This window comes from Anabrus simplex, chromosome 6, assembly GCF_040414725.1.
Source record: "Anabrus simplex isolate iqAnaSimp1 chromosome 6, ASM4041472v1, whole genome shotgun sequence".
Taxonomy (NCBI): Eukaryota; Metazoa; Arthropoda; class Insecta; order Orthoptera; family Tettigoniidae; genus Anabrus; species Anabrus simplex.
The window spans coordinates 274,251,039-274,277,613 of NC_090270.1; the positions used below are offsets into that span (position 1 = coordinate 274,251,039).

At 39.9% G+C, this 26,575-nt stretch overlaps 1 protein-coding gene across 1 annotated transcript in view; it reads left to right on the forward strand.

Moving 5' to 3' along the window:
* Positions 1–26,575, forward strand: part of LOC136875975 (multiple inositol polyphosphate phosphatase 1) — a 75,053-nt gene that overhangs the window by 29,678 nt on the left and 18,800 nt on the right. The window contains exons 2-5 of the mRNA XM_067149590.2: positions 410–538; positions 2,558–2,736; positions 11,443–11,562; positions 17,465–17,615. Of these exons, the coding sequence (XP_067005691.2) occupies positions 410–538; positions 2,558–2,736; positions 11,443–11,562; positions 17,465–17,615 (579 nt within the window). The remainder of the gene's footprint in view (positions 1–409; positions 539–2,557; positions 2,737–11,442; positions 11,563–17,464; positions 17,616–26,575) is intronic.

Genomic DNA, 26,575 nt, shown 5'->3' on the forward strand with positions numbered 1-26,575 from the left:
ATCTCGCCATGGACAATGCACCCTAAATTATTGGATTTCGTCAATGGGAGTAGGTTTCAGGCAACCCGTAATGATCCTGCAGTTTTCATCAAGTGCAATATCAAACTGCTTATAGGACAACAGCTGTCAATGTAACATAACGGTGATGAAAGGGAGGGAAACTGCAAGAGGTATGGTTATGTGGTATAGATGGGGAAAGGGAAAAATGTTGTGTGATGTTGATCAGCATAAAGAGTTGATCGGTACCATACTAAGTTTATCTATCATGCTATGTAAAACAGACATATTTAAAACAATACTTTTCTCTATCCTGTAGGGTATATGGCTACTTGTTCATACTATGAATTTGCTATAGAATGATATCATATTGCTAACCGACAGAACTGAATTCTTTTCCTTCATGTTTCAGACTGCGAGCCCGTACAGGTATGGATGCTGTGCCGACATGGAACAAGGTTCCCCAAAAAAAGTACCATCAAGAAGCTCCGAGCCCTGAAGAGCTTCAGAGATGAAATCATAAAAAATCACAAATCAGGAGGTAGGTGTTGCGTAGACTGGTGACTTAATAATGCTGCATTCACTGTTAAAGTAGCTAGTACCTTAGAAACAGAAATATTCAAAGATTTGATGTTCAAATAACAATACTAATAATTGAAAGCAACGTTTCATTGGATGTTTCAACATCAGTGTTGCTGAAAACATGAAAGGAATATCAAAAGAGAGCCTAAACAATGCCAAAATTTTGTAACTTCCTTCTAGATTTTCAGTTATTGTGATGATTGATGTGACCGTAGAGGACAAAACTACAGGATTATCTGCCCCTAGAATTTTAGTACGTAGGTAAGGGTTTCTTCACAAAAACTATTTTGATACATTTGAATGTTTTCTTCATCCTCATGAATGCACCATGTAATACAAAAGATTGTAAAGAACAATTGATGAAACCAAATTTTTACAGCGTCAGGAATTTAGGAACAAGTGGTTTTCAGGTTTATGGGAAGAGTGATATCCAATCAAATATTTGAAAGTACAATGCATTTTTGGTTGGAGATATTGTGCAATCTAGTGTTGCTTACGAGAAAAATGTATCTTCTCAAGTTGTTACAACTATCAATATGCACACTGTAGTGGAATTACTTGGATGGTGATACTGAACAGAAAATATATCATAACCATATAGAAGAAAGTACTGTATCCATAAAATGAAGCATTACAAATACAACAGAAATTATACACATAATATGTTGGGTAGTATATTAATCAACAATCAATCATCGCCAATTTGCATTTGGGGCTGTCCCCAGGTGGCAGATCACCTATCAGTTGTTTACCTAGTCTTTTCTCAAATGATTTTAAAGAAGTTGAAAATTTATATTATATATGTTATATTATTCCAATCCCTAATTCCTCTTCCTATAAATGAATGATTGCCTCAATTTGTTTTCTTGAATTCCAACTTTATCTTCATATTAAAATCTTTCCTAGCTTTAAATGGTCCACTCAAGTTTATTTGCCTACTAATATCATTCAACACCATTTTTCCAATGACAGGACGGAACATACTACTTATAATACCAATATAAAGGACATTATAAATTTTTCCAACTAATTCATTCCCGGTTGCCGGCGTTTTGCCCCAGTATGCTAAGCTGAGCTCAACAGTTGGTAAATAGCACACCCACTAAGATGCATGGCTAGTGCATACCGTTGAGGCCATTGCGTAGGCTACTTGGAGCCACCGGCAGTGCCAATGCAGTATGAGAGACTTTGTCTCATTACCAAAAATTGATGCCTGCCTGGCCATCAGATGATATGTAATACCAATATAAATGGTCCGTCATTGGATTTAGCACACTGGGGAAAAACGCTGGCAACCAGGAATGAGTTAGCTGGAAAATTTATGATGTCCAATTATATCATAATATCATAATACACCCTATAATAATATCACATACTGCTTATGTTACTGGTGTTGATTTTCATAGTAAAGCTGAAATATTTGTCCCGAATTAGTAAATTTATAATACCAATATAAGTGGTCCGTTACTGGACATTATAAATTTTCCAGCTAACTCATTCCTGGTTGCCAGCGTTTCACCCCAGTGTGCTAAGTTGGGCTCATCAGTTGGTAAATAGCACACCCACCAAGACGCATGGCTAGTGCATACAGTGGAGGCCACTGCGTACGCTACTTGGAGCCACTGGCAGTGCCAATGCACCAACTTAGCGCACTGGGGCGAAACGCTGGCAACCAGGAATGAGTTAGCTGGAAAATTTATAACGTCCAATAAGGGACCATTTATATTGATATTACATACTGCTTAGTCGAGCAGCTCATCTCCTCAATTCTAAGTGTTCTGAGACCACAGTAAGTAACATTTTCGTAACACTACTCTTCTGCTGGAAATCACCCAGAACAAATCATGCTGCTTTCCTTTTATCATTTCCAGTTCGTATATCAAGTAATCTTGGTGTGGATCCCACAGTCTCTACCTAGGCTAAAACTTCACCAGATGCCACTGATAGGAGATCATCATAATGCTTACTATTCTTTCAGATGGAAATCTGTGTAAAAAAGACCTGGACAACTTGAAAGCCTGGGAGTTTAATGTGACCAATGAACAGGATATGCAATTGACAAGTCAGGGTGAGAAGGATCTGAGGGACCTGGCTGTAAGGATGAAGAAGAAATTCCCCACATTGCTGAGTTCGGCCTACTCACCGGAACTCTACGAAGTGAGTCATATGCATCTATCACTAACATTCTGAAATGTTTTGGACATTGAATACGTCTGTTGTTTTATTCAAGTACAGGCTCCTCCAGCAAAAATTGTCATCTTCATTTCCCGTTTCCAGCTTCCTGGATCGGGTTGTGAATCAAGGACCTCCATCGCTGCCTGTCTCTCCACCACTCTTCTCCTCTTTTAAGTACATCTTCTGGTTTTCCTCCCCTCTTCTCTATGCACTCTCACACTGAACCTGGGGGGGTCTTCCTCGTGGTCTCTTTTCTATTAACTTCTCTGAAAAAAACTTTTTTTGGCACTCTCTCTTGTCCCATTCTCATTTTTAGCTTTCTTGTTTCTATCTTGTCTTGAAGTTTCAAGATTCCTGTCCTTTTTCCTTATCTCTTCATTTCTAATTCTATCCTTTCTAGTCTTGCCCTAGATACCTCTTAGGACCTTCATCTCTGCTGGCTGTATTCTACTCTCCTCTTGTTTTGTTGTAGTCCACAATCCAGTTGCATAAGTTATTATGTGTTCATAATAGGTTGAATATAATACTTTCTTACATTTCTTTGGGACATCTTGGTTCTACAAAATACCCCTTACACTCTGGTAGAAGCTGTTTGCTTGTTGTATTCTTTTCCCAATTTCCTCAGTTATCTTTCCATCTTCTGTGATCACACTTCCCAACAGTGCCCCAAAGCACATTATAATGTAAACATCTGACCCATTGTTTCATTTACAAAACTTGAAAGAAATGAGAAAAAAGTCACACATATTTCTGAGAGCAAGGCATCGGAGAGTGATATTGCAGCTCAGACTCTCATCCCTTTCCCCTCGATTCACCTCATGTGGCTTGCTGCTGTGTATCGGATAGGTGCAGGGACCAGGACGATACGTGTGTTAGGTTTCAGTCCATCCTATCGCCACTACTAATTATCAACCACGCGTTACTCATCATATATACTTCCTCACCTCATACTTCTGACTTAATTATATAGATAACAGAGTGCTGGTATTTCACACCCGTTTACTTCTACATCCTTGTAGGAAGACACTGCGGGGCCGCTGTTATAAGAGTAATACAGTTTTCTTTTTATATAGATAGATCTGCTAAAAATGACATGCAATCTTTCAGGTTCAGTGTTCTCTTTTGTTGGTTGGAATCGAACCCGTGATTATGGGTCAGACACTACCACTGATCTCCCGAGGAAGCTAATTAACCAATGAATGATGGGAACAACCACTGTAAAATTAAATTTTTTATTTAATAATAATAGTGCATGGCATCTGCATAGGCTTGGTGGTGACCTAATGAGGATAAAATTAATGGCGAAGACGTCATAAACACCCAGCCCCCAAGCTAGGGGAATTAACAGTATGACAGGGTTAATTATGAAAATTGAACTGGGACCAGCGGACCAAAGGCAAGCATTCTATCCATTTAGCCACAAAGCCGGACTTTAATTTGCTAAACCTTAGGCTACCATCTCCACTGATCAGGTGTTTAGTATTGGCAGTGGCAGAGGCAGAGGCCAGGGTGGTAGCTTGTAAAGCAGCCTTAACACAGCAGGCTTCTCCATTGGCTATTGGCTGCAGCTCAAAACTCTGAAGGCTTGACATTCACTAAACCAACCATTGAAAACGGGTAACCTAAACCTAGTCGTAGCCCACAACTTGATCCCATCATACGCCACTGCTTCCCAAGTACAGTACTTGAAACTTTTAACCACTTCCAGAATTTTACCATTCAGTTTTATCTTTCCTCTTTGTTCCTTCCTTTGTTCCTTCCTTCCTTCCTTCCTTCCTTCCTTCCTTCCTTTCTTCCTTCCTTCCTTTCTTCCTTCCTTCCCCTTGTCATTACTATTGTTTTACTTTTCTCTGTGCTTACTTTCATCCCAAATTTTTCTGTCTCTTCATTCCATACATCTACTTGTTTCATTTCCATTTCATCCTCACCCCATATCACTAAATCATCTGCAAACAACATGGCTTTGTCTTCCCAATCTCTGTTTAATGTTCTTACGAATTTCATCCACGACTATGATGAATAGTATGGGGGATAGTACACCTCCCTGTCGGAGACCAGTTTCAACTTTAAACCATTTTGTTTTTCCTATACTAGTCTTCACACTACTAACATAATTTTTGTACATAGCTTTTATCATTTGCACTTCCACTCTGTTAACTCTATTTTAATACTTCTTTAGTATTAATCACCTCCTCTATCTGGACATTATCCTTGTAACCAACAATCTGTACGTACTGCTGAATGAATACTTCTGCCTTTTGAAGATCCTCACAAACACACTTCCCTTGTTCATTAATGATACCTGGAATGTCCTTGGAACCTATTTTTCTGCTGTAAAGTACCTATACATACCCTTCCATTTTCCACTAAAATTTGTATGACTGCCAATTATGCTTGCCATCATGTTATCCTTAACTGACTTCTTTGCTAGATTCAATTTCCTAGTAATTTCCATCAATTTCTCTTTACTTCCACAGCCATTTCTAACTCCATTTCTTCCCACTTTGCACCTCCTTCTTAGTCTCTTTATTTCTCTGTTATTATATAGTGCATCTTTACCATTCCTTACCACCTTTAAAGGTACAAATCTGTTTTCACATTCCTCAACAATTGCTTTAAACCAAGCGATTCCAACTGAGGTGCTTCCACTGCCCCGGCAGAAACCCCGGTGCTGTACTATAGCACCGTTGAGGTGGTGGGGGAAGGAGGGGAAGTGACAGAGGCAGAACCACAGGTCATCAAGTCAGCGCACAGCTTATGAAAACAATATTATTTATGACAGTACTGTGAACACATAAACACACAATTTATTCTGTACATACTTTGCGTTTGCCTTAATGTATATTTAGCGTTTAAGTCGATTGCTAACATCGTTTTGCGGCAACTAATTTACCAATAATGGGTACAATCAATTTGGCAGTAGAAATTCTAAGTACAGCCTCTAAGTCCGCATCAGACAGAGAAGTCCTAGTTCTCCATTTATTTAAATTCAGAATTGAAAACATCTGTTTGGTTTTTTTTTTCAATTTTCAGAGCAACAATAGCCCATAACGTGCTCAAACTGCGCCTTCTAAAGTATTGGGTTCAAGTATATGTGGGACAGGGAGATAAAATAATTAAAATAATTATCCTTGTGGGTTCATTTTTGCAATAGGTCTTATGGCGATGATGGGATAGGAAAAGGCTATGAATGGCAAGGAAGCGGCCGTGGAATTAATTAAGTAACAGCCCCAGTATTTTCTTGGTTTGAAAATGGGAAACCATGGAAAACCATCTTCAGCGCTGCCGACAGTAGGGTTCGAACCCACTATCTCCCGGATGCAAGCTCACAGCTGAGCGCCCCTACCCACGTCACCAACTCCACCGGTGTTTTTTCTTAGCAGCACACCTAAGTCTAATTCTAAACAGTTCTTAATAATACAAAACCAAAAACGAAAACAAATCTCCTAAATTGCATGCAAAACAATTCCTAATGAGTAAGTTGTTACGTAACTCTGGAGAACTTGGCAATTCCGATTTTACCTTAGCAATTTGTTCGGTTCTTGCTGTGCCAACGATGTCATCATAGGTGGAAACATGTTTATTGTGGTAGTGTCGTCGCACGGTTGAAGACTTTACACTTAAAATGACATGACGAATTAAACACTGAGCTTTCCCTTCGGTATTGAGAACAAAATATGAATCCACCCATGAAGGATTAAACGACATTTTTAATGAAGGAGAAACCAACTGCTCCACTGCCTGTTCTATCGACTAGATTCTACTGAGAATGACACACACACAGAGAAAACGAGAATGAATGTACTGTCTCTTACGCACACATGCACCGACCACTGCGCGGGGTAGGTGGGGAAGGAGGGGAAAGGTGCTGCTGAGTGCAGCGCTGGTGCGCCCCGGCACTAAGTGCTCGAGTTGGAAAGGCCTGCTTTAAACCCATCCCAGAGTCTGTTTACATTTTTATTTATTGTTTCCCACAGATCATATTTACTTTTTTTAAACTCCCTCATGCCTGCTTTATCAGCCATATGGTACTGCCTAATAGCCCTACTTTCAAGACCTTCCTTTCTATCACATTTATTTTTAACTACAACAAAAACAGCTTTGTGATCACTAATACCATCTATTACTTCGGTTTATCTATAGAGCTCATCTGGTTTTACCAGCACCATGTCCAGTATATTCTTCCCTCTAGTTGGTTCCATCACTTTCTGTATCAGCTGTCCTTCCCATATTAACTTATTTTCCATTTGTTGGTCATGCTTCCTGTCATTTTCATTACCTTCCCAATTTACATTTGGTAAATTAAGATCTCCCACTACAATCACATTTCTTTCCATGTCTTTTCTCACATAGCTGATTATCTTATCAAATAATTCTGAATCAGCATCAGTGCTACCCTTTCCCGGTCTGTACACTCAAAAGACATCAAGTTGCCTACTATCTTTAGAAATGAGCCTTACACCTAGAATTTCATATTTGTCATCTTTAACTTTTTCGTAGCTTACAAATTCTTCTTTAACCAGAATGAATACTCCCCCTCCTACCATTCCTATCCTATCTCTACAATACACACTCCTGTCCCATGAGAACATTTCTGCATCCAATATATCATTTCACAGCCATGATCAACTCCTATTACAAAATTGCTTAATTCTATTCCTTTCTTTAAAATACTTCTACACTTCAACACTAATATTTTTATGCCATCCCTACTTGACTTCCAGTTCCCTGCACCCTTATCACAGCCCCCTAGGCCACCCCGTTTCCCTGAATATACCTCCCTATAACCCTTCTAAACAAATTTCCACCTTCTCCTTTCCCTCCCCTCCCACATACCCACTCCATAGTCTCATTTATATCCCCAATCACCTTCCAGTCGGTATCCCTCCTACACAGTATTCCACTGATAATCTCTGCTTCCTTAAACTTCACCTGTGCTGCATTTACCAGATCCCACACATTCTCAACTATGATGGTACTTATACATGCTTGCCTTACATTCTTGGTACCAATGTGAAACACTACCACCTTCTACCGTCCCTCCTCCTTCTTACTTTCTTCAACACCTGCCTCAACCTAATTCCTGGATAACAACTCTACTCTGGTTCCTTTTCCTCCCCACACTTTCCTCACACGTCTCATAATAGAATCCCCCACGACCATAGCCTCAACCCTACCCACCTCATTTGATCCCCTCCCCTCTTGGTCAGTTGAACTTTTGTATCTTTGTATCTCCCTTTTCTTCCTCTTTCATTCCTGACAGCTGCAGATGCTACTTCCACCTCTCTTTTCTCCCCTCCATGACCTTGTTCCATCTGTTTTTTCCTATCCTCGACTCTACATTTTCCTTTCCTACCTTTTCCCTTCCTCCTACTTCCACACTTCTCACCAAGAGTTCCCTGTTCCTCATCTTCCTTCTGTTGTTCTATCTGCAGTGACTCATACCAATTTCCTACAGACACTTGTCCTGAATTCTGATCCTGAAAAGAGCACTTAGCTTGCAGTCTCCTTCCCCCTTAGAACAGATGACTACCTGTCTTCTACAATTCCCCCACCCCCCCCCCACCCCCTTTTCCTTCCCATTCCTCTTTTATATCTACTGTATCCTGTACATTGTTTGAGGGAGGCCTACTTTCCTTCCTATCTTCTGAGAGTATCCTAATCATCTCCCTTTTCTTTCTCTTTCATTCCTTTGTCCCAATACGAATTCTCCTATTGTATTATCTTTTTTTAAGTGGCATACCAATGTATTCCAGTCTCACATCACAATTAGATTCTCGTCACCTTTTATTAAATCCTTTATATCTTCATAGATTCTTTCGCATTTTTCATCATCTGCTGAACTAGTAGGCATAAAGACCTGCACTATTGTGATGAGCATTGGCTTGGCAACAATAATCCTTTTACTATGTTGGTCGTAGTAGTTTACCCGCCACCCTATTTTCTTATTCACTATTACACCAAGTCCTACATTTCCCTTGTTTGATTTTGTGTTGATAATTCTGTAGTCACCTGACCAAAAATTGTGCTCTTCCTGCTAATGTACTTCACTTATACCAACTACATCTATCTTTAGTCTATCCATCTCCCTTTTTTGATTCTCTAACCTACCATAACAATTCAAACTTCTAACATTCCATGCTCCGACTCTCAGAATGTCAGTATCCATCTTAATGTTGATTGCCCCCTCTCGTGTAGTCCCCACCCGGAGATCCGAATAGGGGACTATTTACCTCCAGAATATTTTACTGTGCATAACCTTCACCCTAAGGCTCGTAGAGTAACCATCATTGTATACCTTTATCTTCGGCTCAGACAAGGGTCATGTGGGTTCAGAACTGATGTTCAGATGATCCGATTACTAATTTTTCAGAAATGTTGTTGTAAATTTTCAATGTTCAGTCACATATTTTCAAACCATTTGTGCATTTTCTATATTCCATTATAACTGTTAGCAGTGGCGGCTCGTGAAAAAATCGTCCTACGTGCTACAAAAAACGCTAAATACGCTGTTTTCAATCTTCAGTGCAAACAGAATCTTGGAAATACAGATCCTCACTAAGAACGCTAGTTTAATTTCACTTGATATACACTGTAGTGGATAAATAATTGGATTAATCTCCGTATGAACTTTAACACTAACACAGTGATAGAAAAACACACACCAACAATATAAGCGCGAGATCAAACACCGCAGAAAGCAACCGAAAGTGCTGCCAACCAACTGAATCATTGAGACCTCCTCTATTACCAGCATAATTTACCTTCTAATGCGGGATAACATTTAAGCTTAGGGTCAGTCGAAGATTCTTTGACTCACGTACGAATTCCTTATTTTTGACACAAAAGGAAGATGGATATTGGTTGGTTACCCCCAGTTACGCTGTACATTTGAGCCCAGACGATGCTGCTCTCTAGTGGCAGAATCGCTTATCATGTTCAGCATCAGGGTAGCAGGAGGCATCAAGCACTTCTACCCCCTTGCGGGAGGACAAGTATCTATAGACGGGATCAGTGAAAGTTGATCCCGGTTGATGGTATATCCCACCGGCTACGGGGAGTGTTGCAAGCTTGGCTGCGCCTGCGTATTGTTTCCTCCAGGCTACAGGCCAGAGCTCATTTCACATGAGCACGAGAGGAGTTTCCCGGGAGAACAGAGCTAGGTGTTCGACAGATATCATCCTGATTTTCACAAAACACAAATTCATACCGTACTCAAAACAAAGAAAAGGCACCAGGATAAGTGTACTGATAATAACTAATTCCTTACAGTTCCAAGCTACGTGCTGGAGCCCGGTAGCATGTATTGACCGGCCGCCACTGACTGTTAGTCTTTTAAATGTTCACATGCCACAGCTCTAAGTGCACAAGGCCCCTTGTGGCAGGACGTTGCACCCTCAAGTTAAATTTATCATTGTGGCATTTAGATGAGACCTTTAATTACCTAACAATATTGGGATATAGAATGTATCACTTATGCAGGGTTTTCCATATAAAATCTGACCGCTAGCACACGACTGAGCAAAGGCCGGCAGGTTGGCTGGCTTGCCCCACACCCATGGCCTACTTTGTTAGAGCCAGCCTGTGCCGTATCTTCGCTTGTTAAATCTGTACAGTCACTATAAAAGCTAATCTATATGCTTACCTTATGGCAAATGCTGAAATGTCACCCTTCCACACCTAAACAGGCATTGTACAGTGTAAATACATTTTGATTGACACGATTTAGTTTGGTCACTGGACTGCTTCTTATTGCATGTGCTGCGGGATACACTCATTTTAAATTATGGACATGTAAGGTTGTAAGGTTTGAATTTCAATAATTTTGTTGCTGTATGTGCAGAAGTTACTAAAACCCCAAAGTGCTGAGCTAAAATTTTCGGTAGTGTCCTTTTTTTCTTTTTTTTTTTGGTAATATCTGAAGTGATCTCTTTTCAGTTTTGATTCAGTTAATTTCTAACTAATTTTGAGCAATAAATTTATAAACTACCTGAAAAATAAATTGTAACAGAATTACATCTGAAAAAGAAGTTTACAAGTTTATTACTCAAAATTAGTTTTGACAGTGACTTTTGTGGTGAAAGTTGAAGTTTTGTGCCAATTTCATTTAATTTTCTGTCTGTTAACAATGTACATCTTCACGTGTGTTTCTGCTTTACCACTAAACCAGTATTCTCAAACTTATTTACAAGACTATGAACTGAAGTTCTGAAAGAAGGCAATTGCCTGGTGAGCCTCGTAATAAACTCCACACAAATGTGATGAGCCAATTTGTATTTATAATAACATTTACATACGACAATACTTTGCTCTAAAGGTAACTGTCTTCCCATCTTTGCAAACAAATGCAGACTACTGACTAAGCATGGAAGGTAAAGGACAGGAATTAAGTCAGACAGCCAGGCAGGCCGGTGTGGGGGATGCCAACCAATGGGCTGGTCATGGCTTACCCGCACGCAGGCGGTCAGTTTTTATGCGGAAAATGCTGGACAAGGCTGTGATAAATAGGCTGATCTTCACAATGCCAACTTTCCATGCATTCTGCGGAGTAAGGTGTAGTCATGTCAAAGTCACAAAACTTTCAGTTTACAAGTGCATAATACTGTCCCTGTATGTTACAGATTAAATTATCAACTAACCTTTTCCATATCCCCTATTCAACTGTAATTGGTTGTATTTATCTTTCAGTTTCGTTATACCAACACACAAAGGACCCAAGCAAGCACAGAGAAGTTTGTTGAAGGTTTGTTTGGTTCCACTGAAGGAGTCTACCTCCCTCCACCAATAGATGATGACCCGCTCATTCAGGTAAGCTGACAGTGGCTAAACAGTTCACATTATGTTACGTATGTGGAGGATGAATACTTGAAGATAATCCTTCTTCCTTAATTGATAGCCAAATTAAGAGGATAAATCATTTGCTCTCATGCCACCCCACATCATATGAACTGCAGGATAGACACATGTCATCTAGAAAAATATACCTGTAAGCTCAGTTGCTTAAGGGTAACTATCATTTTTTTTTTAATAGAATGTATTTTTTATGTAAGAAACCAAAATTCCCCAGCAGATGATAGAGACCCAGCAATCATGAGATCAGAGGTGGAAAATGCAATAAGGCATCTTCGGTGGAACAAGTCACCTAGAGTAGTTGGCATCATGGCAGAATGGGAGAAGCTGGAGTAGACATGCTGTTGGACCTGTGCAGAAGGGTCTGAGAGACAGAAAAGTGGCCAGACAAATGATGTCAGTCAGTATTCATCCCCGTCTACAAGAAGGAAGCACCCACTGATTGCAGAAACTACCGCACATCAGCAAGGTCCTCATCCACAATGTCAATGAGTGGCTCAAGAATTTCCTGCTACCACAGATTGTAGAGGAATAGTGAGGCTTTGTCCCAGGCAAGGGCACAAGAGAACAGATCTTGAACAAACGTCAGATCAAAAAAGCCCCGAATTCAACATTGCAGTGTTTCTGTGTGCTTCATCAACTTCAAGAAAGCCTTCGACCAAGTGAGATGGGATGCATTCTGGGATATACTACTGTACATGGGAACCCCAGAACACCTCATAAATCTAATCAAGGCAATTTACAGTAACAATAGGTCCCACATTCATGTCAACGATGCTCTCTCAAGACTATTCAAGACCGAGGCTGGTGTCAGACAAGGGTGCATCCTATTACCTCTGCTCTATAACATCTACTCAGAGCACATTATGAGGAAGGTGCTGGAATCAATCAATCAATCAATCAATCAATCAATCAATCAATCAATCAATCAATCAATCAATCAATCAATCAATCAATCAATCAATCAATCAATCAATACTGATCTGCATTTAGGGCAATCGCCCAGGTGGCAGATTCCCTATCTGTTGCTTTCCTAGCCTTTTCCTAAATGATTTCAAAGAAATTGGAAATTTATTGAACATCTCCCTTGGTAAGTTATTCCAATCCCTAACTCCCCTTCCTATAAATGAATATTTGCCCCAGTTTGTCCTCTTGAATTCCAACTTTATCTTCATATTGTGATCTTTCCTACTTTTATAAACGCCATTCAAACTTATTCGTCTACTAATGTCATTCCATGCCATCTCTCCGCTGACAGCTCGGAACATACCACTTATAATACCAATATAAATGGTACGTTATTGGACATTATAAATTTTCCAGCTAACTCATTCCTGGTTGCCAGCGTTTCGCCCTCGTGTGCTAGGGTGGGCTCATCAGTTGGTACCTAGCACACCTACCAATACGCTGGCTAGTGCATACCGTGGAGGCCACTGCATAGGCTAACTGGAGCCACCGGCAGTGCCAATGCACTAAGAGACTTTGTCTCATAACTAAAAATTGATGCCTGCTTGGCCATCAGATGATACAGATGTTGATTCCCATAGGGAATCTGAAATATTTGTCCTGAATGAGTAAATTTATAATACCAATATAAATGGTACGTTATTGGACATTATAAATTTTCCAGCTAACTCATTCCTGGTTGCCAGCGTTTCGCCCTCGTGTGCTAGGGTGGGCTCATCAGTTGGTACCTAGCACACCTACCAATACGCTGGCTAGTGCATACCGTGGAGGCCACTGCATAGGCTAACTGGAGCCACCGGCAGTGCCAATGCACTAAGAGACTTTGTCTCATAACTAAAAATTGATGCCTGCTTGGCCATCAGATGATACAGATGTTGATTCCCATAGGGAATCTGAAATATTTGTCCTGAATGAGTAAATTTATAATACCAATATAAATGGTACGTTATTGGACATTATAAATTTTCCAGCTAACTCATTCCTGGTTGCCAGCGTTTCGCCCTCGTGTGCTAGGGTGGGCTCATCAGTTGGTACCTAGCACACCTACCAATACGCTGGCTAGTGCATACCGTGGAGGCCACTGCATAGGCTAACTGGAGCCACCGGCAGTGCCAATGCACTAAGAGACTTTGTCTCATAACTAAAAATTGATGCCTGCTTGGCCATCAGATGATACAGATGTTGATTCCCATAGGGAATCTGAAATATTTGTCCTGAATGAGTAAATTTATAATACCAATATAAATGGTACGTTATTGGACATTATAAATTTTCCAGCTAACTCATTCCTGGTTGCCAGCGTTTCGCCCTCGTGTGCTAGGGTGGGCTCATCAGTTGGTACCTAGCACACCTACCAATACGCTGGCTAGTGCATACCGTGGAGGCCACTGCATAGGCTAACTGGAGCCACCGGCAGTGCCAATGCACTAAGAGACTTTGTCTCATAACTAAAAATTGATGCCTGCTTGGCCATCAGATGATACAGATGTTGATTCCCATAGGGAATCTGAAATATTTGTCCTGAATGAGTAAATTTATAATACCAATATAAATGGTACGTTATTGGACATTATAAATTTTCCAGCTAACTCATTCCTGGTTGCCAGCGTTTCGCCCTCGTGTGCTAGGGTGGGAAATTTATAATGTCCAATAACGTACCATTTATATTGGTATTATAAATTTACTCATTCAGGACAAATATTTCAGATTCCCTATGGGAATCAACATCTGTATCATCTGATGGCCAAGCAGGCATCAATTTTTAGTTATGAGACAAAGTCTCTTAGTGCATTGGCACTGCCGGTGGCTCCAGTTAGCCTATGCAGTGGCCTCCACGGTATGCACTAGCCAGCGTATTGGTAGGTGTGCTAGGTACCAACTGATGAGCCCACCCTAGCACACGAGGGCGAAACGCTGGCAACCAGGAATGAGTTAGCTGGAAAATTTATAATGTCCAATAACGTACCATTTATATTGGTATTATAAATTTACTCATTCAGGACAAATATTTCAGATTCCCTATGGGAATCAACATCTGTATCATCTGATGGCCAAGCAGGCATCAATTTTTAGTTATGAGACAAAGTCTCTTAGTGCATTGGCACTGCCGGTGGCTCCAGTTAGCCTATGCAGTGGCCTCCACGGTATGCACTAGCCAGCGTATTGGTAGGTGTGCTAGGTACCAACTGATGAGCCCACCCTAGCACACGAGGGCGAAACGCTGGCAACCAGGAATGAGTTAGCTGGAAAATTTATAATGTCCAATAACGTACCATTTATATTGGTATTATAAATTTACTCATTCAGGACAAATATTTCAGATTCCCTATGGGAATCAACATCTGTATCATCTGATGGCCAAGCAGGCATCAATTTTTAGTTATGAGACAAAGTCTCTTAGTGCATTGGCACTGCCGGTGGCTCCAGTTAGCCTATGCAGTGGCCTCCACGGTATGCACTAGCCAGCGTATTGGTAGGTGTGCTAGGTACCAACTGATGAGCCCACCCTAGCACACGAGGGCGAAACGCTGGCAACCAGGAATGAGTTAGCTGGAAAATTTATAATGTCCAATAACGTACCATTTATATTGGTATTATAAATTTACTCATTCAGGACAAATATTTCAGATTCCCTATGGGAATCAACATCTGTATCACATACCACTTAGTCGAGCAGCTCTTCTTCTTTCTCTCAATTCTTCCCGACCCAAACATTGCAACATTTTTGTAATGCTACTCTTTTGTTGGAAATCACCCAGAACAAATCGAGCTGCTTTTCTTTGAATTTTTTCCAGTTCTTGAATCAGGTAATCCTGGTGAGGGTCCCATACACTGGAACCATACTCTAGTTGGGGTAGGAAAGATGATCAGCAACTTGAGGTATGTAGACGATACCCCTCATCATACCATCGAGCGCCAGGGAGATGGAGATTATCATGGACCAGCTCACAAGAGCCAACAGTAGATGGAGATCAATGTTGGAAACACAAAGGTCATGATCATGGACTGGGGAAACAACAATTTGCCACACCTGAGACTATCAGGAGGCTTTGATATGGTGAGCAGATTCGTTTATCTCAGTACCCTGATAATGAACAATGGGGGCTGCTTGGATTAACTAAATTTACCACTAGTTCGATGACAAGAATATTTCTAAATGCCATCTCATTTCCACCTACTTCACATCCTCTTGATCAATGATATAAATGTATCTCAAGCAGATGGTTGATGTGAGAGTCTAATGTTCTCCATGAGGTTGGCAAGACAATGCGTATGGCGTGATGGGTATAGGAAAAAGTAGTAACTCTTAAAGTATTCTATCCGTACCATCCAAATGGAAGGTGAGAACTTTAGTCTCATATCAAGGCTAGAATTACAGTCAATACAGCTTAAAAATAAGATATTACAACAATAAAAAGTAAGCAAATAGACATTGTCTTAATTACTATTATCACATATTTAGAATATTTCTCATACTTAAATACAGGCAACATTTCTTAATACATACATACATGCTAAAAAGGTAATATGGAGTGAACAGAATGATATCAGGAGGTGTAGGGGTATTCCAGTGAAGAATGACAACCATTAGTGGGAAACTAAAGATAACATAATGTACGTAGATTTTGATTCCCATATTTGTCCTGAATGAGCACATTCATAATTGCTATATAAATGGAATAAACCCTCCAGACAACACATTCTTGGTTGCCAGCAGATAGTGGAGGCCACTGTATAGTGGGTCGAAACGCTGGCAATCAAGAATGATTTAGCCGTAAAATTCACCCCATTTGTATAGGAATTATGACATAATGTATGTTGCCTCAATAAAGTGAGCTTTTCAGTCAGTCAATGTATGATCTAAATCTAGGGAGAAAGTAAAACACCACCATCAATAGAACTGCTGAGTACAGAGTGAATGTGTTTTCCATCTCTGTCTATCCAGATTGTTTCTTCTTCTAAGACTCTACTTCAAATTATGAGGAGATGCCTTGCAATGAAACGCAATGTGACAGGGAAGATGACGAAAATCTGAAAAGACAGAGCCATTACTAACGAAACCAAGCTCAGGCTGGTAAATGCTCTGGTTTTCCCCACTGCCATATACACAGACTGAAACCTGGACAATTCTAAAGCTGACAGGAAGAAGATTGAAGCAGTGGAAATGTGGGACCGATCACCAGATGAATGCTTCTGTGCTAGAAGAGCTCAAGATTAAGGACAGGCTCATGAAGAAGATTAGCCAGGCCTATTTGAGATACTTTAGCCACATATCAAGAAGAACTGGAGATATGGTAAAGCTGATCATGGCAGGCAAATTGCAAGGACCTGAAGAAGAGCTCCGGCAAGGTGCACTACAAAATGAAGGATCTGGTTGGGAGGTCTCTATATCAAGCGACCCATCTAGTGCAATACAGAAGAGCATGGCAAAATCTCTGTAACCACACGCCATGCCACTACACCTTGTGAAGAGTACATGGATAGGAGAGAGAGAGAGAGAGAGAGAGATTTTTCATGTGCATGCTGCATGAAAGACTTGACATTTTTCTGAGGCAAAGAAGGAAAAGGTAATAATAATGTTATTTGTATATGTCACACTAACTATTCTTTTATGATTTTTGGAGATGTCCAGGTGACGGAATCTTGTCCCACAGGAGTTCTTTTATGTGGCTGTAAAATCTACCAACACAAAGCAGGCATACCAGTGGACTGAGCCCAGATAAAACCTACCAAGTCTGGGCCAGAAAGCAAATGAGGCTATTGGTATTAAAAGGAGGTATCTCCTGTTACCCACAATTTTCAGTAGGGTTTGATTGTTATTTACTTTGAACCTGTAATTGGCGGTCTCTTATCAAACAATATAAAGAAACATTTGTTGAATTATTTATTTCAGGATTATAGCAACTGTACAAGATGGGATCAGGAGGTAAAGCATAATGACAATGCAACGGCAGAGGCATCAGAGTTCAAGGAAGGTGACATTATGAATGCGGTGAAGAAAGCTGTCACGAAGAGGCTGGGCTTTAAGGACAAACTCAAGTACAGTAAGTTAAGTCTACTTTATACAGTGCATGGCTCATTCAGTTCATAGGTAGTGCCATTAGTTTTTAAATGAGAAGCAAAGAAACAACAGATGAGAAGTTAAGAAGAATATAAATCACAGTATATGAACTTTATTGAATGGATCTGTATTGACCTTTACTCAACTTTGACTGAGAGATTTTCCACCTTTCAATACTTTTATTTTGCCCTACATACACATAGGACTAAGACATTATATAAATATGCTAATTTAGGAGCTGGAATGAGTGGCTCAGACGGTTGAGGCACTGGCCTTCTGACCTCATCCTGGCTCAGTCTGGCGGTGTTTAAAGTGCTCAAATACATCAACCTCACATCGGTAGATTTACTGACAGATAAAAGAACTCCTGTGGGACAAAATTCTGGCACCTCGGCATCTCCAAAAACCGTAAACGTAGTTGGTGGAATGTAGAGCCTATAACATTATTATTATTCTAATTTAGGATGTTTCATCTCATTATGAGACATCTTCAGCTAAAAAATATACCTAAAATTGGCAAAGACATCTAAAACATATAACAAACACTTTGAAAGTCATTAAAACATTTATGTCACTAGTATTTTGTTTATTCATAATGTTTGTGATTTCTTCTTCATCTTCTTCTAATTTAAAGTTCTTATCTCCTTGACATTGCTGTGGCAAAATGATGAAATGTTTGTCCTAAATTTGGTATTAAAGACCTCCTAATGTATAAATTGATACATAAGAACCTGAAGTTGTATACAAATAAGTTAATATATATCTTAACACAAAATGTGTTGAATCACTGGGAGATGAAAGGACCACATTTTTTAATAACTGTATTGGCCACGTTGGACCACTTCAGTCATTCCACATTCAATTTCTCTTTGAAGGTTGTACTGTTTGGTTCTTGTGACCCACCCATGGCACTACAGCCCTGAAGGGCCTTGGCCTACGAAGCGACCTCTGCCAAGCCTGAAGACCTGCAGATTACGAGGTGTCGTGTGGTCAGCATGATGAATCCTCTTGGCTGTTATTCTTGGCTTTCTCGACCGGGGCCCCTATCTCACCGTCAGATAGCTCCTCAATTCTAATCATGTAGTCTGAGTGGACCTCGAACCAGCCCTCGGATCCAGGTAAAAATACCTGACCTGGCCGGGAATTGAATCCGGGGCCTCTGGGTAAAAGGCACGGACACTACCCCTACATCATGGGGCCGGCATTTGGTTCTTGTGATCTGCCCAATATTTTTTAATTTGTTCTGATCATAATTTTCTCAATTTGTCTTCTATGCGTTATTTCTGCTGAAAATTTGGGAGTCTTATGAAGGGTGTTAATTTTATTTTTGTTCTCTGCACCTTCTAACTGCTTTGAGATCTTGCTGAATTTCATAGATCCATTGTCCTCCTGTCTTCTATCCAAGATTTTTCATCACTAGTCATTGTAAAACATGGTTTCCTGGCAGTAGCAAGATGTGAAAGAAATACGATATTCTTTTTCTTCTTCATTGTGCTGATGACTGGGTCAATTTCTCGATAGACAGTTTCATTAGGAAGGATTCTCCAGACTCCTTCGATCTGGTATTTTTTATTTATACAAGTTATGAATATTCTTCTTCCAGCTTTGAGGAGCTGATCAGTTCTTCTTTCATTTTAAACTTGGAACAGGGTTTCATAAGCTTAAGTGGCTTCCAGGACAGTTGCAGTTTTATAGTGTTGGATCTTAGTGTATATTGACAGGCATTGCTTATTATATGTTGAGCAAGTTAGAAATTGGGCATTTTGTTAGTTCTGTTATCCATGGTTCTTTCTCATTTAAGTTGTCTGAGATGAATTCTCCAAAATATTTAAATTGTAGAACTATGTTAACTGTTTGATCATTTATGAAGACTTTATTTTTGCTCAGAGGTTTCATAGGCATGATCTCAGTTTTCTTGAAAGATATTTGTAATCCTAGTTTTAGGGTGATTTTTTGGAGACTGGTGATCTGAGCTAAGAGAGTTAAATCATCGGCAAACCCCAAATAGTTTGTTCTTTTTAAGTGTTTTTCTCCAATTTTTATTGTAGGTGGGTTTTCCTTTTGCCAAAGTTTCATGATGTGTGGAGACAATCCATCACCTTGTCTGAGGCAAGTTTTTATTATAAGAGCTTTTGACACTTCTCCCCTGAATTTTACATATGCTCAGGAATTGTTTATAAATGACATCACTGACAAACACCTTTGCGTTCATATTTTCACATTATGGTGGTGTAACAGGGTAAGAAGAAAGTGGTCTTAGTCTTTCATCATCTGTGCTCATACTCATACTCATCTTTATCTTTCTGTCAATTTCCTTTTCCTGCCCTTATCTGGATTTCTTCTTAGTCATTGGTGGTTGCAGAGTAGGCTTCAGCCTACATGTGGCCATGGCTGGTTCGTGCTCGGATAGCTCTGCACTCTGACCAACCAACCGAGCAGAGGAGGGATGGCCATGGCTCTACTGTGGCCTTATGCCTCTGTATTCAGGAAATGAAAAGGGGCTGGTCCCCACCGTCGACTGTCCTGTGAATGGCTTTTCATTCTCCTGCACTAAAATGAATTCTGGGACAGTCCCTAGTATAGGCCACAGCCGCCAACTCCCTCACCTTTTACAAGTATCTCCTTCACCATAACAAATCTCCTGACCTGAGAGACGACATCATCGTCTAAGAGACCTGCCTCCCCCTTCAGCGGAGAAATGAGAACAATTTATCAGTAGTAGTGGTAGTAGTTCTTATTCTACACTTCCTCTATTAAGACTGAAGGTGTGTCCTGATGGCCCCTCAAGGAAAGCTGAAGCTGGGAAGCAGAAAAGCGCTTGCTGGGGGCTGACAAGGAACAGATGTACGAGAATGGGGAAGGATGTGTTTGAAGACTATGGTGTGGAGATTATCCTTATCCTTACTGGGGGCTGACAAGGAACAGATGTATGAGAATGGGGAAGGATGTGTTTAAAGACTATGGTGTGGAGATTATCCTTATCCTTTTATTCATTTCTATTTATTTTTTTCATATTTGTCCTCATCTCCTCCTACTGTTGCTCCCTATTCACACACTGATCTGTCATTGTGTTTATCTTATGAGTTCCTTTTCATGTTACCATCATTCTGTAATTTCTTTATTTGTCACATTTTTGTTCTTTTCTGTTACTTAAATAGAATTAAGTAAATCTGAACAATGAATAACAGTTTTTCTTATAAGTTTTAGGCTAATTTATAACTGAGTTGAAACTGAAAATAGTTTTTACAGTTTCGTTATATGGTTTGTCGTTAATATTAAGGGAGGACAAAGACCTAAGCAAGGACCATCTATCATAAAATATACATACTAGCTCGCGCCGCTATGCTGTTGCTAAGATGCTCATAATAAACTACCTCATTCATTGAATGAAGTGCCGCGTAAGCTATTTCCATGTAGACAGCACAAATTAACTACCTCGTTCATTTGAATGACTTTGTTCATTGAACAAGGTGCCCAAGAGCTGTTTCCATGAAGACAGCACAAATGAACTACCTCGTTCATTAAAACGACAAATAAGCTTGCACACAAATGGCCAATGGCATGACGTGTCAATGGTCACGTGACAGCACATTTCTCACACTTCTTAGCTGGGGGAGAAGGAGTTATACAAAATTAGAAAGCTTATCTGTCTCTCCGTCTCTTGTAGATACCATTTCTTCACTTAGGCAGATTGGCGGCGGCATTGTGTAGCTGTTTTCTGTTCGTGCTCATAATAAACTAACTCGTTCATTTGAACGAAGTGACGTGAGGGCTGTTTCTTTGATATCACCTCATGAACTACCTCATTCATTTGAACTACTGTAGTTAGTTTGAATGAGTCAAGGCTATGAACAGTATCTAATGAACTAGTTTGAGAAAATGAACTAACTGGACCCATCCCTAGTTTCATGAAATATTTGCAGCTGTAGACGAATTACCTTTTCCAAGCAACAAGTTCACTTTAGAAACAGTGTTATTACCAAGATAGAGTTCACCAAACTGCCTACTGTTAAACATTTCCTATTAATATGGATATTTCAACCAAGTGGAGTGGCCACACTGTGGCTACACAGCCAAGCTCTGCATTGCGGGGTGAGTAGATTCAAACCCCACCCTTGGCTGTCCTGAGAATGGTTTTCTGTGGTTTCGCATTTTCTGTTCCAATACACCACTGAAAATCACTGGTAAAGATCTATGTTCACCTTGTCAATACTATAAAAAGTTATTTAATCTATATTAATAAAATGCTGTACATGTTTCATGAATTTCACTTAATTTCTTCATCAGTGACCAAACATTTCACCAAATAATTTACGGACTTGATACCGAGCCTCCTCACCCTCACAATATACTCTAAATAAGTTATAATTAAAATACAAGACCTGTCATCTAATTTAAATACTTAAAATGACATAAAAACCAAAAATATTTTATATAAAATAAGCATCTCTTTCTTTTTTGAAATTCTAATAATGTCACTAAAAATAAAGTGTGCATCTACAATTTTAAATTTTATTTCAGGTCCTTCTGTTTCAAACTTCCTCTGAATGGCTAACCTCTTTCTGGTCGTGTGAGGTTTAGCCTTCTTTTACAAGATGTGGCTCTTCGTATACGTATAAAACCAGACCGTTCCTATTCATATGCCAAAGCTGACTCCTTCCATCTCCATACCCAATTCTGTTCACCATCGTTGATTCTACTTTCATTAATGCCTCAACTGAGGTTGGCATCAGGAAGGGCATCCAGGCATAAAAACATTGCATATAATTTAATTTCAACTCGTCCCAGACCTTATATCAGGAAACTGGTCCAAGAGGTTGACATATACATGTACCATGAATATTTCTGTTGAATACCATGAAAATAAATGGGAATAGTTCAGACATGTAAATTAAAGAACCAAGTGAGTAAAGAAAAGGAAAGCAAGTGCTTTTATTTCAAATTGGTGCTTTCACCCCAAAACAAAACCCAGAATGAGAGATAACCTCAAAGCAACATATGTTTCATACAGTCTTACTGTGAACCCATATTATATTGTAAAGCTAAATATTGAGACATGTGTTGGAATTGGTTTGTCATTTAGTGTTTAATACAATGAATTAATGGGATGGAGGAATTTCAGTTGGTGGAAAGAAAGTCAACAACCTTTGACATATGGATGCCACTCTTATACTTGCCAAAGATGTCCGACTCGTTGGCTGAATGGTCAGCGTACTGGCCTTCTGTCCAGAGGGTCCCGGGTTCGATTCCCGGCCGGGTCGGGGATTTTAACCTTCAATGGTTAATTCTAATGGCCCGGGGACTGGGTGTTTGTGCTGTCCCCAACATCTCCGTAACTCACACAGCACACATAACACTATCCTCCACCACAATAACACGCAGTTACCTACACATGGCAGATGCCGCCCACCCTCATCGGAGGGTCCGCCTTACAAGGGCTGCACTCGGCTAGAAATAGCCACACGAAATTATATTATATTGCCAAAGATCATGTTGAACTGACAGCTAATATGGTGAAATTAGACGACCAGAGTAAGACATATGGCTTGGAAATAAATGACTTGAAAACCAAAGTCATGCTCCAAGCATGAGTACTTCTGTCGGAGCAGGCCTATTACCTAGATGCCGCAGACAGGTGCCACGTTCAAGCTCTGATGAGAGTAACGAGTCAGAAAATGTGAGTGATTTGCCTTCCACTCCACATATTAATTGGGATGTAAGAGATGTATGAGAGCCCAATTTCCAGCTACATACAAAAGTGGAATTCAGGGCAAACTTTTAAATAAAAAAGAACCAGATGAAATATATGAGCATGTCATTCATGATGGACTGTGTCAACTTATTGCAGAACAAACTAATCTGTATGCTTAGCAGTCAATACAAGCTAGTACAGGAATAGCTAAACTGAAAAGAAGTAGGAGGGAGAAGGATTGGGTTTCTACTAACAAGGAAGAAATAAAACTCATTTTGGATCTCTTCTCTTCAGGATATAATTCAAAAGCTGAAGTTATCCGATTATTTTTCACACAACAGATTGTTTGCTACACCTGTATTTTACAAGACCATGTCCGAGAAACGTCTTTTCCTTCTTCTGAAATGTTTATATTTCTCTGATAGTGAGACTTAAGTTTGGTAAGTATCCCCGAAACTCTACAAAGTGAAGCCAGTTTTAGACAGCCTAGTACCAAAATTTAAAGCCTCCTATTTGCCAGATGATTGTCTCTTTATTGACAAAAGTTTACTCCTTTGGAAAAATCGCTTGGAATGGAAAATGTACATTCTTAAGAAGAAAAAAAAAGCACATTTTGCGATGGAATCTTTTAAATTATATGAGGCCAAAACAGAATATGTGTGGAATATCACAGGCAAGGAAACTGAGCTAGGAAATGAGTTTTGTTTGCTTCAGCCAAACCTCTTCTAAATAAGAGATACCTCATAGTGATAAATAGCTATTACAGTAGCCCAGAACTCTTTGATCAGCAAAGTGAGTTTCAGACAGACGCTGTCGGTACCGTAAAATTCGACAGAAAAAATCTTGCAAAGGGCATCATGGTGAAAAAATTGAAAAAACAAGAGGTGGTTTTTGCCTATAAAAACAAGTTCATGGCCTTGAAGTGGAGAGATAAGAGAGATGGCTGCATGTTGAGTAGTATTCATGATGCGGAAATGCACACTGTACTAAACAAGAAAGGAGGAACCAAAGAAAAGCCAGTTGTATGTATTGAGTACAACTCAATGGGAGGTGTGGACTTATTGGACCAATGTATCATGCCATACAGTAGGGTGAAAAAAAAAATGAAGAATTATTACCACCAGACTTTTAGACACCTACTGGACATAACAATGTTCAATGCTTTCGTGATATATAAAAAAACATGGCAGAAAATTCACTCAGTTGGAGTTAGTTTCACATTCAGATTGTGCAGAAACTATTTCAGAGGTATGCAAACGCTACCCCTAATGCAGCCTTGCCAATTACGTCTATGAGATCCACACCCATTGATTTGTCAACTTAATTCTTGAGAAGGCATTTTTGAGATTTCATTCCACCCTCAGAATCAAGACTGTATTTAAAAAAGAGATGTGTTGTTTGCATGGCAAAAGACCAGCAGCAGGACACTCAGTATTGTTGTGCATTATACAATGTTGCTTTGTGTCGTCTCCTTGCTTCAGGCTTTACCACACAGCTGAAGTATAAGCATTGCAAATATGCCAATGTGTCTCAGGTTCTGTGCTCGGAGAATTTAAGAAGTTCGTAGTGTACACTTGGCGACTGCTGTTCAAATCTGGGTGCCAGCAACTATCAGTGACCATCCTGAAAGAGATTTTTTTCAAATTTTTTCTCCAGTCATTTGTGGTAGTTACTGAGTGTAAATAGTGTTGAATAGTGTAGTGTAATTTTGTATACCGTAGGGACAAAATCGTGATGAATGAATCATGGATTACTCGCTGTTCTCTACAATGGCAAGTGATAGGCCTATGATGTGAGAATATTTTTCTATTGTATGTCAAGAAAATGTGATATTTGAAAGAATTTGTCTCTATCATTTGGAGTATTTGATAATTTTTCATTTGTGTGTTATTAATATAAGCTACACAGGGATGCTTAGAAACAAGTCATATGGCCCTTTTGGAGGGTTGGAGAGTGGGAGGGGACATGAGGAGTGGGGGGGGGGGGGGGGACGATGGCATGGCATGTCTAACATTCAAAGTAAACATGAAATGGCACATATGCAATTTTTGAGCTGACGCTGAACGAACTGCAAAATTGTTTTATATGTAAATAATAATGCAATTTAAATTTTAACATATACTTTTATGCAAAGTTCAACATAATATAACATTTAAGCAGGTGTAGATTGGAAAAAAACTATTTCTCTTTTAAAGAAAACCTGTTTTGAAATTGGTTTCCCACAATGCAAGAGTTTCTCGTTTAACACCTCACCGCTTAACGGGTTAACATAAAGGTGAGACTGTCAACCAGTGGGAGCCAGCAGTACCTCAGATACTTTGGATGCGTAGCCAGGAAATCAGAAGCATTGGATAAACTTATTGCAGAGGGAAGAGTTGATGGTAGTCAACCAAGACAACGAACACCAACTCTATGGGTGGACCAAATGAAGAGTCTGACTGGACAGAAGATGCACGAGTCCATCATCTTGCCTAAGACAGTGATGCTTTGGGGGGGGGTCGTAGCAATGATGACAACATTGCTGGTCTAATATTCAATCAGCCAGTCAGTACTATTTTTTACATATTCATTAAGCATACATGTTCATTCTATTTTAAGAATTTTTTCAGTGCATTATTTGGAATGTTATAAATATTCAAGATAAAACGACTCAATTTGTGTTTGTCTACCCCTTAGACCCATTCTTGATACAGGGTCGGGGATGAGGTGAGATGATAGGTATATGTCTGGATGCCCTTCCTGATGCCAACCTCAGTTGAGGAGCTAATGAAGATGAAATCAATGACAGTGAATGAGATTGGGTAAGGAGGTCAAAGAAATCAGCTATGAATTGGAACTGTCCCAGCATATGCCTGGAAGTGAAAATGAGAAACCACAGAAAACCATTCTCAGGACAGCCGCAGGTGGAGTTCAAACCCATCCTCCTCCCGAATGCAGAACCTGGCTCCGTAGCCATAACACGTTAACGTGTGTGGCCACGCTGCTCGGTCACTGATAAATTTTCTGACCATGCTCATTGTTGTGAGGGCGTTCATTTGTGTGGGAACCAGGAAGAAGTGGCAAGGGCTTGTACACCACACCTGGTAAACTGGAGCTGGAAAATGATGATGATGATGAGGTAACCTACCCTGTAGGTTATCATCTAATATCATCTAATCATTGTCTTTTGTCATAAAATCCTCTGAGTCAGCGTTTCCCAGGTTTTTGTGGACAGTAACCCAGTCCTCTTGACTACCGATTTTATCAGAAAT